Source organism: Musa acuminata, chromosome BXJ3-8 (assembly GCF_036884655.1).
Source record: "Musa acuminata AAA Group cultivar baxijiao chromosome BXJ3-8, Cavendish_Baxijiao_AAA, whole genome shotgun sequence".
In the NCBI taxonomy this organism is placed as follows: Eukaryota; Viridiplantae; Streptophyta; class Magnoliopsida; order Zingiberales; family Musaceae; genus Musa; species Musa acuminata.
In genome coordinates, this window is record NC_088356.1 from 48,954,072 (window position 1) to 48,966,678 (window position 12,607).

At 35.6% G+C, this 12,607-nt stretch overlaps 1 protein-coding gene across 1 annotated transcript; it reads left to right on the top strand.

Annotated features, from left to right (window-relative positions):
- The first annotated feature begins 5,524 nt into the window (after positions 1–5,524).
- On the top strand, positions 5,525–9,502 carry LOC135644408 (uncharacterized). The gene is made up of 5 exons (XM_065161950.1): positions 5,525–5,881; positions 6,244–6,503; positions 6,587–6,709; positions 7,399–7,617; positions 9,136–9,502. The coding sequence occupies exons 2-5, from the start codon at positions 6,336–6,338 to the stop codon at positions 9,487–9,489; spliced, it is 864 nt and encodes a 287-aa protein (XP_065018022.1). The 5' UTR covers positions 5,525–5,881; positions 6,244–6,335; the 3' UTR covers positions 9,490–9,502.
- The last annotated feature ends 3,105 nt before the right edge of the window (positions 9,503–12,607 follow it).

Here is a 12,607-nt window from a genome sequence, read left to right on the forward strand (position 1 = left end):
GAAGTGGACTACTAGTGTTCAAAGAATTGGCATGTGAAACCATATAATGAAGAGTGAATGAAACTTTTTATTGCTGTTAGAAAGGTCCATGAAATTTGAACCAAGTCTTTTACTGGATTGAATGCTCAAGGATATAAAAATTTGTGTTGCATTAGGTTGGTCAAATCGGACAATGTGTAATAAAAACATCAGATTTGAGATAAAAATAATTAAAATATTAAAGGAACCTAAATTTGGGGAAAAATTAAAATTAAAAATAAAAAAAAACTTAAAGCTTGTTATTTTCCTCAACTTTTGAAACTACAACAGAAAGTTAAAGAAAAACTACTCAATTTTCTAGATAAAATCCCCTAAATGTTCAATTTATGAATTTTGAATTTCACCAAAATTTCTAACTTTCTATTTTCATCTTTGATTACTTGTGAAAAGAAACTCTAATAGTCTAGCTCTGGCTAATCATGTATCATATATGAAACCATCAGACAAAGATCATCAGGAGCTACTTATTGTCATATATAAAATTTATGCCTAAAGATTACTAAAATGTAGTTTTTTTATGACATTACTGAAATCTAGCCTTCTGAAGATGATTATATTTTTCTAAATCTGCTTTCATTGTGTACCATGACATATACAAAAATCCTTGATGTTGACATGGTGATCGGTAGTACATGCATGTTTTTTTATTGTGTTCTTAACCCTGTTTTATTTGCTTTTTTCTCTTTAAAAAAAGAATAACTGAGTTCCTCCTGCATTTTTGGCAACCATATGGAGAGGTGAATCTCTTATAAATAATGTCACCGTCCACGTTCATTGAAGAAGCCATCTAACAATTAACATCTGAAGTGTCAATGAGTTGTTCCCATATTGTGCTAAACTTCTCGAGCTGATTGGACCAATTCAGGATAAAACCAATGATCTTGGATTCAATTTTCTGAACTAGTGTAAGGGTTCACCAGAGGTTTTATTTTGTGCCAACTAAATTGCCCAGATCCATAAAGGATTGGGACCAACTTAAGGACACATACATGGTAACAAAGCAACAGGATGATAGCAGAAGAAAGGGTAAGAGAACGTTATTCGGACAGAGTAGAAGAATTTGATGTGGTAGACATTTCTTTTTTGCTATGATGGATAATTATGGCTAAGGTTTGGTAAATTGTCGAAGAGGATTGATTAATTGAAGCCGACACCGATAAGATTCATGAGCTGGCAACAAGAACATTTATATTCCATGAAGAGCTGTCGGTTGCTAAACACATGGTTCGGCTGAAGGAAGAGGTCTAGGATCACACATTTGACCATTGTTCTTAGTTGCGTAGCACGTTGCTTTAGAAATTGAAGCAGAACTTGGATGTTTCACAAGACCAACTGTTATATGTTTCTACAATGGAAAATCAGACATGGTGCATAATTAACCTGAAAAGCAAATAGTTCTTGCAGAGGACATTCCTACATCTATTGAGCGTGGATGTTGCCTAGGCAATCTACTTAGAAAGGATTGATAGTATTTGAAGGCAAAGATAGAGAAGCTTGGCTTACCAGGCTGTTTGCTCTTAGCATTACTCAATAGCCAAAGGTGAAATAGTTTTCTTTGGGAAATAGACTTGGATTGGATGTGGGTTCATAGTTTTTATGAACTCAATGGTAGTGGTTGATTTAATCAATTCAAGGGTAGTGATTTAGAACAACCTACAGGGTGGTAGGCTTAAGAATTTGAGAAGAGAGTTGATGGAAGGTAAAAAAAGGGGGAGGATTCAATTTAACATACTTAATTCACAAAAATTTCAGTCGAAACAATGAAAGAACAAGTTATATAAATTCTAACACATACCAGTTATGAGGAGGAAGAAGATACTTTATCACCCTTCTTGACCAGCTTTATTTTGATTTGAGCTTGGTTCAAGAGACCTATTGATAGTTTTTCATTTTGAACCAAACTCTTACAAAATGCAACCTGCAGGCTTTTTTGGGTGCCTACTATAGGCTGATTAGTGATTTTTCTCCCTTTCTTTTCAGAATTCTAATTAACAAAAGTGTCTGAATTGCATGTAATTTTGTTTTAAGGAGTATCCGTTCCTTAGATAAAATATAAATTTAAAATGCAAAAAAATAATGTTGGGTTTTCTTAGCATGTTCTTTATGTTCATCTATTTCCTAATTTTTCTATTTTTCCTTCTTATTTGTCACAAGACCCTGCATTTGTTTTCTTTTTATAATTTTAATGTGACTTAATACAACAAAATTACTCGACCCATCTTTCTCTCCTCCCTGCCCCTACTTTTATCTGCTGGTGAGCAATTCAGCAGTTGGATCTGTTGTATTTCATCACAGCAGCGAGACAAATTACCTCATCTGAAAGCCTGCTGTTGTCAGACTTGTCATGATGGTCATTGTGCCATCAAGCATTCTTCTTCAAAGCCATCAAAAGACAATTACATTGTATAGCAGGTATGACATGAGAAAAGGTGAGATTAGATGAATCAGGACTTGAAACTTGATTTTTGATAATAGTTGTCTTTAAAGCTTATGTATAAACATGATTGTTATGCTTTAATTGTTGTTGCTTTGGTTGGAATTTTCACCTGAAATTAGTGGAGGTTAATCATGAAACTGCTTCCCCCCATTAACAAACTTCATATCCTAAAATTACTTGCGATGCTGCCAATAGTGGCAAGTGATCTGTGAACATAGAATAAGCTATCTTGTTTTGTTATTTTTGGAAATTAAAGAAAAAGTGGACTTGTTTCTTTACAATAATGTTCTTAGTGTCATCTCTGTATTATATTTGGTCTTTAGTTGCAAAATAATCTAGAGGATCATCTTCACTGCAAGTATGTCATGTACATTAGCGAGAATATAGGTGTAATCTATGTTTTGCTGTAAACGGGAGCATCTGAATTCATAATAACCGTAGACTTTCTTGCTTGCTAGAATGGTTAAAATATGACTTGTTTATTCTCATTTTGAGCAAAATAAAGGTTCCGTGTCAAGAATATAATTGTCATCTTTTGCATATTCAAAGGTTTTGTTGGTCAATTCTTGAAGGAATCTTCCATTAGAGATATTGTGAGCTATTGGTAGTTAGTTCTTGACATTTTAAAATTTTTTTATCAGGACTGTTTGCAGTAAAAGAGTATGATATAATAAAGTGAAACTGCTTCCAAGTTATTGAGGTCTACTAAAGTTTTGGCTTTTGGAAGTTCAGAGGCTAATTGTTTCTTGTAGGAGTTATGTGATATTATTGCACTCCTCTAAGTAATATTTCATGCACTTAAACCATCGTACTGTTTCTCGGGATACCTCAGAACAAACTTGAGCACCTCCGGATGATACATTGTGAACTAAAACATCGATCTTGATAAATTTAAATGCTTCAATTTTTTCTTGTACAATACTTACCATCTCAACTGGTTCTATTGCTTTGTCATTGACCTAACGTAACCCCTGCAACTCGTAAGTGTATTTCCTTTATTCCACTTTAGTTTCTATTAACCATTACACTTTCATTGATTTATTTCATTTCTGTCATGCTTGTCTTGTTTGATAAGACTTGCCTTTACTCTTATACATTTACCAAATATATCATTAAACAGCAGCATTCTTAATGGCAAAAACATCAGAAGCAAATTTTCAATTAAGAATCCAAAAGCTTCTTATGTTGGTAATGTGGATAGGGAGAGGGGATGGGTGAAAGGAGGGGATTGAACAACTGGCATTAGTTAAATTTAGGACAGTAATGGCCTGTTGGTTGATAAGTAAAAAATCAATTCTTATTCTTGGACTTTGCTTCTGGAAAGATTTTAATGTTTCACTTCTTGATGGGTTTGACATTGGAGTTTGGCTTGGTGTGGATGTGTCATAGTATAACATAATGTGCTTCATTTTCTGCCAGTGCTACTTGCTGTTTAAAAAAGCATCACAATGATGTTGGGTAAACATTTCCTCGGAGATGTCATTTTACATGGAAAATACATCCAAGATCCACAATATCTTTCTTATGAAAGTGAAGCATGAACCGGGAAATAGCAATTCAGCTTATAATTGAAGTTTGATGATCTTGGGATTTTATTTTTGAGCAAAGGTGCAGCTTAGCTTGGTTTGTAACTCTTTGCTATCACTCCTCTTTTATGCTTTTGTAGCTATCATTTGGTGCCAGTTTGTTGGGTTTCTTTTGAGATTTCATGGTTGGTGTAATACTGGTGAAGAAAATTTCTTTTGGATTGGTGTTGATGGTTGAGTGCCCGATCATCTTCTTTCGGATATGGTTGGTATTTGTCCATTTAGGTATCCTGATGCTTTGACTCATCCCCGTTTTACCTTCTAGGAAGCCATTACAGCCTATGTTTCATATTGTGGACCAATTGTTGATCAACTTGGCCACCGGAAACATGCATAGGTCTTGTTTAATCTTGATTGTGTTTCCTCATCATCTGTTCTTGGACGTAATTTGACCAATTATAGCCTATTGTTAATGCATCACTTGGGCCGGGCCATCTATAAGTGTTTTTTTTTTTTGTTAAAGCAAATTTTGGTGTGTAATGTGTAGTAGGGGAGGACGTGTGTCCAACTTTCAAATAGGTCGTAAGCCACTGTAGGGAGTCTTGAGTTCAATCGGATTGGATTTTCTATAATTGTGTTGAGCGTGTCTCCCCAATTCTCAAGGGATTTTGAAGATTCAGAATATTCAACTATTAGGTATAGGTTGTGAGAGATTAGATGATGCATAATATAATGATTTATCGAAACAATTAAGTTAATCTTTGATTCATAAGATCGATCAATCGATCGAAACGTCCGAATGTTATATTAATCTGATAAATTATTTTGACCCATTTGTTGAGATGGGGTGGCCAATTGTCAGACCAAATTGTATTTGTTTTTCTAACTCCGGTACGTTTATGACTGGGGAACCGGTGTAAAGAAACGGATTAGATTATTTATCCAGGACCAAGATTTAATCCAAGGAAAAATCATCGTGACACAATCAATCTATCAATAATAATTAAAACAAACTTGAATCGATTTATACTAAGATCCACACTTCACCCGATTTCTAATTCTAATATAGAAGGATTTGCTCTATCACTTAGCTCTCACGCGGTATTGTACAGACCAACTACCCTCCACTAATCTAGCTTGATTCGGCCAACTCATCGCCAGACTTAACTTCAACTCCAAAAACCTTAAAAAAAAAAAATCTTAATTATCTTCTTCGCTTTATGTTATATAATCCTTTTAATATTCAAAAATGATATTTTCTAGAAAAGACTCATAAAATCTAGAAAAACCTGGTACAAAAATATATTAACACAAGCACAATCCTGTATGGTCCATCATAGATCTAATGCCTATCTACATCGGTGATAATTAATTAAGTGTCAAGCAATGATCATTTATCAATAATATATTCTATTATGTTTGCTGTCTTCCAATAAAATATACAATGTCAAGTTATATATGATTCATGTGTATATAAATATAAATTAATTCTTGTGGTAAAGGCTTTAAACAGGTCAATATGGCTGGCGTTGATGCAATTAATTCTTGTGGAGTCTGAGAGTACACAGCTCCGCCTGTGTAGGATATCTGAGCAGAAACGATTACAGACTACGAGGATCCGTCCAAAGGTTTCGAGACTCGCAGCGAATGAGAAGATAGGGAGGACCTGAGCGAAATCAAACCCAGAGGGCCTCGATAAATTGACGTCGTCTCGCGATCTGAGATCTCCGCCGCACATATCCTCGATCCCTCCGCCGTCACTCCTTTCGCGTCCTCTTCCTTACACCCATCCATATCAAGAGCCCGTCCGAGCCCTAATCCCCCTACTGATCTGATATTGGGCTTTTCTTCTCCGCTTTTTGCTGCTGCTGCCTACGAGGTGCGCACTTCTGTTACGGTCGCTTTGCTACCTTCTCGATAAAATTTGTTTCAAGAAGAGAACACCGATCCGATCACATGAACCATTGTGGTTTTGATGTGGCCTTTTTTTCTCCCACGATCATGTGTGCTTGGTGGTGGTCTAGATGGATTTCGGATTGATGTCTTTTCTCTTCTCTCCGAAAAGGATGACAGAAAGTGTTATTCCCTGTGAAAGGGAATGGCGAGATTTTGTACGGAAAGAACTTCCAGAAGTTCATATATGTTGCTTTGTGGATTTCTTTTTTCTTTCGTGTTTTGATGATTTTAGCCCGTGAATTTATAATGTTTGTATAGGATGTTTCTGTTTATGAATATGTGCAGAATACAATCCTCATAAAGGAGCTCGGAGCTGGTCATTGGGACCTCGAATAGGAGTGAGGAAGGGGAGGAAAAAGAGCCGGTGAGCGCGAGGGATGAAGAATTACGGACTTCGGCTTCGATTTCCGCTGGTGCAGAAGACCTCGAAGCCAGCTCCTCCTCGCCCTTCCCTTCCTGCCTTCGCTTTCGGCGGCGGCGACGACGAGGATGACATCGAGAGGGAAATCTCACGGCAGGCGTCCAAGAACAAGTCTCTCCGGAAGGTTTTTTAAAATGGTTTCCTTATTCCTGGTTTTGATGAGTAAATTAAATTACGGGTTGATTGATTGATGGTGGAATTTGGTAGATCGAGGAGCAGCACAAAAAGGCAATGGAAGAGGATCCCTCGGTCTTCGACTACGACGGGGTTTACGACGAGATGAAAGGGAAGATTGCGCGCCCCAAGGTTCAGAATCGAACGGAGAGAAAGGTACTTCACTTTTGCCTACGTTTGGATGAAAACATGATCCTTTTGATTACGCTGATGATCGCATGGAATTACGTTTCAGTCTTATGTGAGACCTCTTTATTCCCTTCTTTCATGGTCATTTCGAATGATCAAATTGAAAGAAGTGATCTTTTAGATGAGACTATGACGATGATAATTGGGCTCCAAGAAGATTTCTTAGATATGTACCCAAAGTCGGATACTCTACAAAACGAACTCACCTTATTACTCTTTTTGAAATTGGTTTTCCCTCGTGTTCAGGGTGGGGCAGGTGTGACGGTGATTATTTATCGTATCTTCTCCATTCCTTTCTTGAAATAAACATGGGATACCTTTTCCAGTTTTTTTTTCTTTTTCAAGTTAGTCGATCTCTCGTACAAAGAGTATTGAATTATATTTTGGTTGAAATTCAGATCAATAATAGGATACAAAGTAAAGCTTTGTGGACTTTGTATGTTTGCTTTGGCACAATAATTAGCATTTTAATTTTCAATTGTGCTTTGTTCAAGTATGATGTGAATTCAAAAATCCTAATTCGGCAGTTCTTTTTCGGCGGCATCCTTTTTGTATTAAACCTAAATTGTGGGAGAGGATCGACCTTATTTTTTGAGTGCTTAACGATTAAGAATGCAAGTTAAAAATTTTATGTCTGTGTTTGATCTTGGTTGCAGTCAAAGTATATAGAAACACTTATGGAGAAAGCAAAACAACGTGAGCGGGAACATGAAATTGTATATGAGAGGAAGCTGCTGACAGAGAGGAGCAAGGATGATCACCTTTTTGCAGATAAGGAAAAGTTTGTAATCGGTGCCTACAAGAAAAAGCTAGCAGAACAAGCTAAATGGTTGGACGAAGAGAGGCTGCGCCAAATTCGTGAAGAAAGAGATGATGTAAGTGGCTCATATCTTTCTTTTTGCTGCTTTGCTTTATTTTTCTTGTTGCATATGTAATGTGATTTATGCAACCTTTTGTGCATAAAAAACATCCACTGTTCAACAAAATGTGGTGTATTCGACAATTGATTTTGTTTTTCTCTGGTGGAAGAATAAAAGCTTAAAATCACTTCATTGTTGTAGAATCAGCTCATCAGCAATTGCCTTTTGTATGTTTATCTGGACTTTTTTAAGAAGTCAAAACCATGAGTTTGTCGGGGTCATGAAACATGGTAATACTTTTATTAGAACTTATCAATTTATTGTTTGAATGTGCTTCCAATTTGGAGTCCTGTTGTACATACTTGTGTCATCTTCTTTTGTTAAATTTAAATCCTTTTGGTATTAACATCAGATAGAAATACTTTCGATAACTTTTGTAGATTTATAGTGATGAAAGTTATTAAGTGTATATTTCGCCTTCGGGAGTATTGCATTTGTGAGCATAATTATTGAATTTATCTATTAGCTAATTTATGAATTGTAATATTAGCTATCAAGTATTAGATGCTATTTGGTGTTGGCCACATGGAATGAGACCTTGGTAAAATTATTGTATCCAAGGTTCACATCTTAGTCATCTATTAATATAAGCTTGGTGGTAATTTTGATTTTTTCCATAAAAATTGAATTTATCTGATTTTGGTTTTTGTATTGATTTTAATTTTTCTGTGACCTTATCCTATCATCATCTTTGTCCAATACTCCAACCATATTGTCCCAACCAATTGTTGCATTATTATCCCCTTCTTGTTTACCAGTCTTGACCTTCATCTCGATTTTTAAAACCTTGATCAGATCAGAATTTGGACAGTTTTGGTTAGGGGTTTGATTCATACCCAGTTTAGTCAGATAGGCTATCAGATCACATCGTGTTAAGATATGTGACACTTGTAGTCTTATAAACTATGATCTTCCAATTATGAAGCACAGTGAGGTGTCTTGAGGGTTTGAGTGGATTTGACAATCTGGCTAACTTATGATCAGCATGGTTCTTGTCTTTAACATCAGTTAGGGCAAGACTTAGGAGAGGACAAGACTTATGATGGTTCTCATGTTATTGTGAAACATGGAGCACCATAATTTTTTTACGCTTAGCCAGTAAGATTGGTCCTTCTGGTGACAATACGCATGTTTAATGTTCCGAAACTTAATGTGAATTTTCTTTTATGTTATCAACCATAGTGCAAGAAGATCCATTATGAGTGAAGGCTTCTAGTTATTGTATGTCGAATCCAATTCAAATGGCTGCTTTCAGCAATGATGCAATTTAAATTTGACTAGTATTTGAGTGATAAGTTGTTTTATGTTGCAATTAAGTGGGACTAGCAATTTCATTATTTCTCAGGAGTGATCACACTTCTCTTCGATGCTTTTACTTTTTTAGTTGGTTATCATGGTCATTAAATTTCATTATGCAGCACCCATTTCTTTTCTTTAATCAGTTAATGTAACCGACATGACTGCTTCATGTAGGTAACCAAGAAGAGTGACTTGAGCGATTTTTACTTTGGGCTCGGTGAGAATGTAGCTTTTGGTGCTCAATCAGAAGATGCCACAAAACGAAAGGAACAAAAGCCACCCGGAGGCACTTCAGCGGTACCTGAACATGGCCCTACTGAGAAGAATGCACAGACAGATTATACTCGGGATATAGAGAAAGTTGATACTCAAGCCAAGACTTCTAGTCATACACAGAACAACTCTGAGCAAGCTGCAGAGTTAACAACATTAGATGTAACTGTAAAAGGTTACGATGATGGTGATAAATTGGCAGCTGTGGATCAATCAACTGAACGTTACACGAGAGGTGATGACGCATTGGCTTAAGCAAGAGAGCGTTTTCTAACTCGAAAGAGAGCAAGACAGCAGTTGGAAAGCAGTTGTTTCGTCTCTATTTAGCACTTATATCTGGAGTTAAAATTGGTATTCTCTGATGCCATTTATAGTAACCTCATCGGTTATTTAGTTTTTGAGGAACTCAAGAAGTGCACCTCTTGGTAAGTTTGCTGTAAGCATTTCTCCAAAATAAGCAAAAGAAGCATCAAACGTTTCATGTTAGACGCTTATTTATACACATAAAAGTTGTTTGAAGTGACAGTGGTCAGTCTATATATGATTATGAACAGCTACAGTCTAGCCATTTCTGACTACCTGGGAGCTGATATGTCATGCAGCCCATCAGTACAAGCAGACCTTAATAACCTTCAAGTTGGAATTGATCTTCATGGTGCTGAGGTATATGCATGGCTTGTTAACAGAAATCCTGTTCTTCAGATTAAATTCTTCTTCTGCTAGTTAATCTCTTGAAGATAATCTTTCTGTTCTTTCATATAATCCTGTTACAAATATAAATCTGCTATTTTTTTTCTTTTTTGTCTGTTTTTAGGGGTTTCCTGGTGTTGATGATTCAATATATGGATCTCTTGGAGATATAGGTTTGTATTATTTGCTGCAGTTTTTGTTGTTTTCTTTACAAATTATCATTTTTCAGGAGTTAACTTTGATTAGTGCTAGTAATTCACTTCTATTTTTGTTTTCCCCCCACAAAATTAGTCTTTTCTTAGCAGTTAGCTTTTTATTTTTGCAATCATTTGAATTTTGAAAGTTCTTTAACATATTAAAATTCAAGTTATATGCATGGCTTGTTAACAGAAATCCTGTTCTTCAGATTAAATTCTTCTTCTGCTAGTTAATCTCTTGAAGATAATCTTTCTGTTCTTTCATATAATCCTGTTACAAATATAAATCTGCTATTTTTTTTCTTTTTTGTCTGTTTTTAGGGGTTTCCTGGTGTTGATGATTCAATATATGGATCTCTTGGAGATATAGGTTTGTATTATTTGCTGCAGTTTTTGTTGTTTTCTTTACAAATTATCATTTTTCAGGAGTTAACTTTGATTAGTGCTAGTAATTCACTTCTATTTTTGTTTTCCCCCCACAAAATTAGTCTTTTCTTAGCAGTTAGCTTTTTATTTTTGCAATCATTTGAATTTTGAAAGTTCTTTAACATATTAAAATTCAAGTTATATGCATGGCTTGTTAACAGAAATCCTGTTCTTCAGATTAAATTCTTCTTCTGCTAGTTAATCTCTTGAAGATAATCTTTCTGTTCTTTCATATAATCCTGTTACAAATATAAATCTGCTATTTTTTTTCTTTTTTGTCTGTTTTTAGGGGTTTCCTGGTGTTGATGATTCAATATATGGATCTCTTGGAGATATAGGTTTGTATTATTTGCTGCAGTTTTTGTTGTTTTCTTTACAAATTATCATTTTTCAGGAGTTAACTTTGATTAGTGCTAGTAATTCACTTCTATTTTTGTTTTCCCCCCACAAAATTAGTCTTTTCTTAGCAGTTAGCTTTTTATTTTTGCAATCATTTGAATTTTGAAAGTTCTTTAACATATTAAAATTCAAGTTATTACTACTGTTGGATGTTCATGAGATTTTTCTTTTCATGAAATAGAAGGCAAAGCCATTTAAATTTAGTAGATAAGATTAGAGCTAAAATTTTGGTACAACACAAAAGATAGGGAAAAAACTTGGAATGAGTAGTAGTCCCCTACTCTGTCTTCCTTCATCTCAGTTCCAGTGCTTAGTGGGACTTGGGGCTAGATTCCACTTTCAAATCCAAATATGAAAGTGCCAGGTGGTGAAATTGTATCTTGAGCCTTGCCTAATCCATCTAGCAATCCTGGTTGACCTTGGAACACCTCAAATGCATGCCATGCATATTAATCTTCCCACCATCCGAGTGAAAGTAAGCCTTGTCACATGCATCTTGTAGTGACACACAGCAGCACGAAGCTGTCCAAATGGCCAATCATGTAGGATATTCATGATTGGAGCTGAAACCCACCTTGGCTTAGCCAGTTACATAGTGGATGCGGGCAGTTCAACTGGAGAGTCTTGCTAAGGTTGAGTTCAAGTTCAGTTTCCTTCGCAATAGTCCTTTAGTACATGTACATAAACAACCTATATGTTAACTAAATATATGCAAGACTAACACGAGTGCAACTAAGTGCTGTCAAATTCTGGTTCACTATCTGTGTACAGTGTGTATTAGTAGGAATCAATTGTGAGGTTGGGTCATGGCATTACAGTGAGGTTGCTCTTTTCACAACCAGGTGACCAAGTTTCATGAACATAGCAGCTTGAGGGGTCCCTAGACCCAACCTCAGTATAGAGTCTCGTATACTAGGCATTTTTCAAAATTCTTGTCATTTGAAAACCTATGTCAAATTTTGTAAAGATAAGCCATGCCAAAAACATGTCCAAGTATGTTCACCTCATGACACTAGGTATGCCAGATCATCTGAATTGGGTTAGGCTGAATTTGCATATTGGCACAAACATTTCCAAGCTCAATTCATAATGGTTTCGAAATACTTGTTACGGTAATAAGCTGGTGAAAATGGAGTGTATTTACTGTTGTACTTAATTTTTTATTCTCTCTTTTTGCTTGAGGATTCATCTGATGTGTGGTTGTATTCATTGTAAATTGCTTTACATGAATGATTAAGTTTGGATATTGAAGCATATTAGATAGTTTTCCAAGTTTGTTTTAAGTGTTTGCTACACAACATTTTGTTTTATAATTTTAACAATATTTTTCACTTGTAGGATTCATGGAGGTCTGGGACCATCCAACACAAGATTATGAGAAGTTCTTTTGAACCTTTAACTGTGTTGTGGCAATTGAAGTAAGGCTGCTTATTACTTATCCTCCAGCCAGTATCTGGATTTCAAACATCTAGGATTTTAGACAATAAATAGCACATTGATATATCAACTATCAGTTGCTGTGTCCAGTATCTAAACCACATGTCACAAAGTTGTGTTCTGCTTTTGTTGTCTGCTGCTTTAAATTCCTGCCATTAACTTTGTCCTTACCTTGTGAGAATGGTTGTTTTGTACCTTGTTCAGTAACTTCTGTTTGCCTGTTT

Excerpts from the sequence above, each read along its gene's own strand:
- LOC135644408 (XM_065161950.1), top strand. The coding sequence starts at position 6,336 with ATGAAGAATTACGGACTTCGGCTTCGATTTCCGCTGGTGCAGAAGACC. Across the intron at positions 6,504-6,586 it reads AGAACAAGTCTCTCCGGAAG|ATCGAGGAGCAGCACAAAAA; the intron begins GTTTTTTAAAAT and ends GGAATTTGGTAG. Across the intron at positions 6,710-7,398 it reads AGAATCGAACGGAGAGAAAG|TCAAAGTATATAGAAACACT; the intron begins GTACTTCACTTT and ends TCTTGGTTGCAG.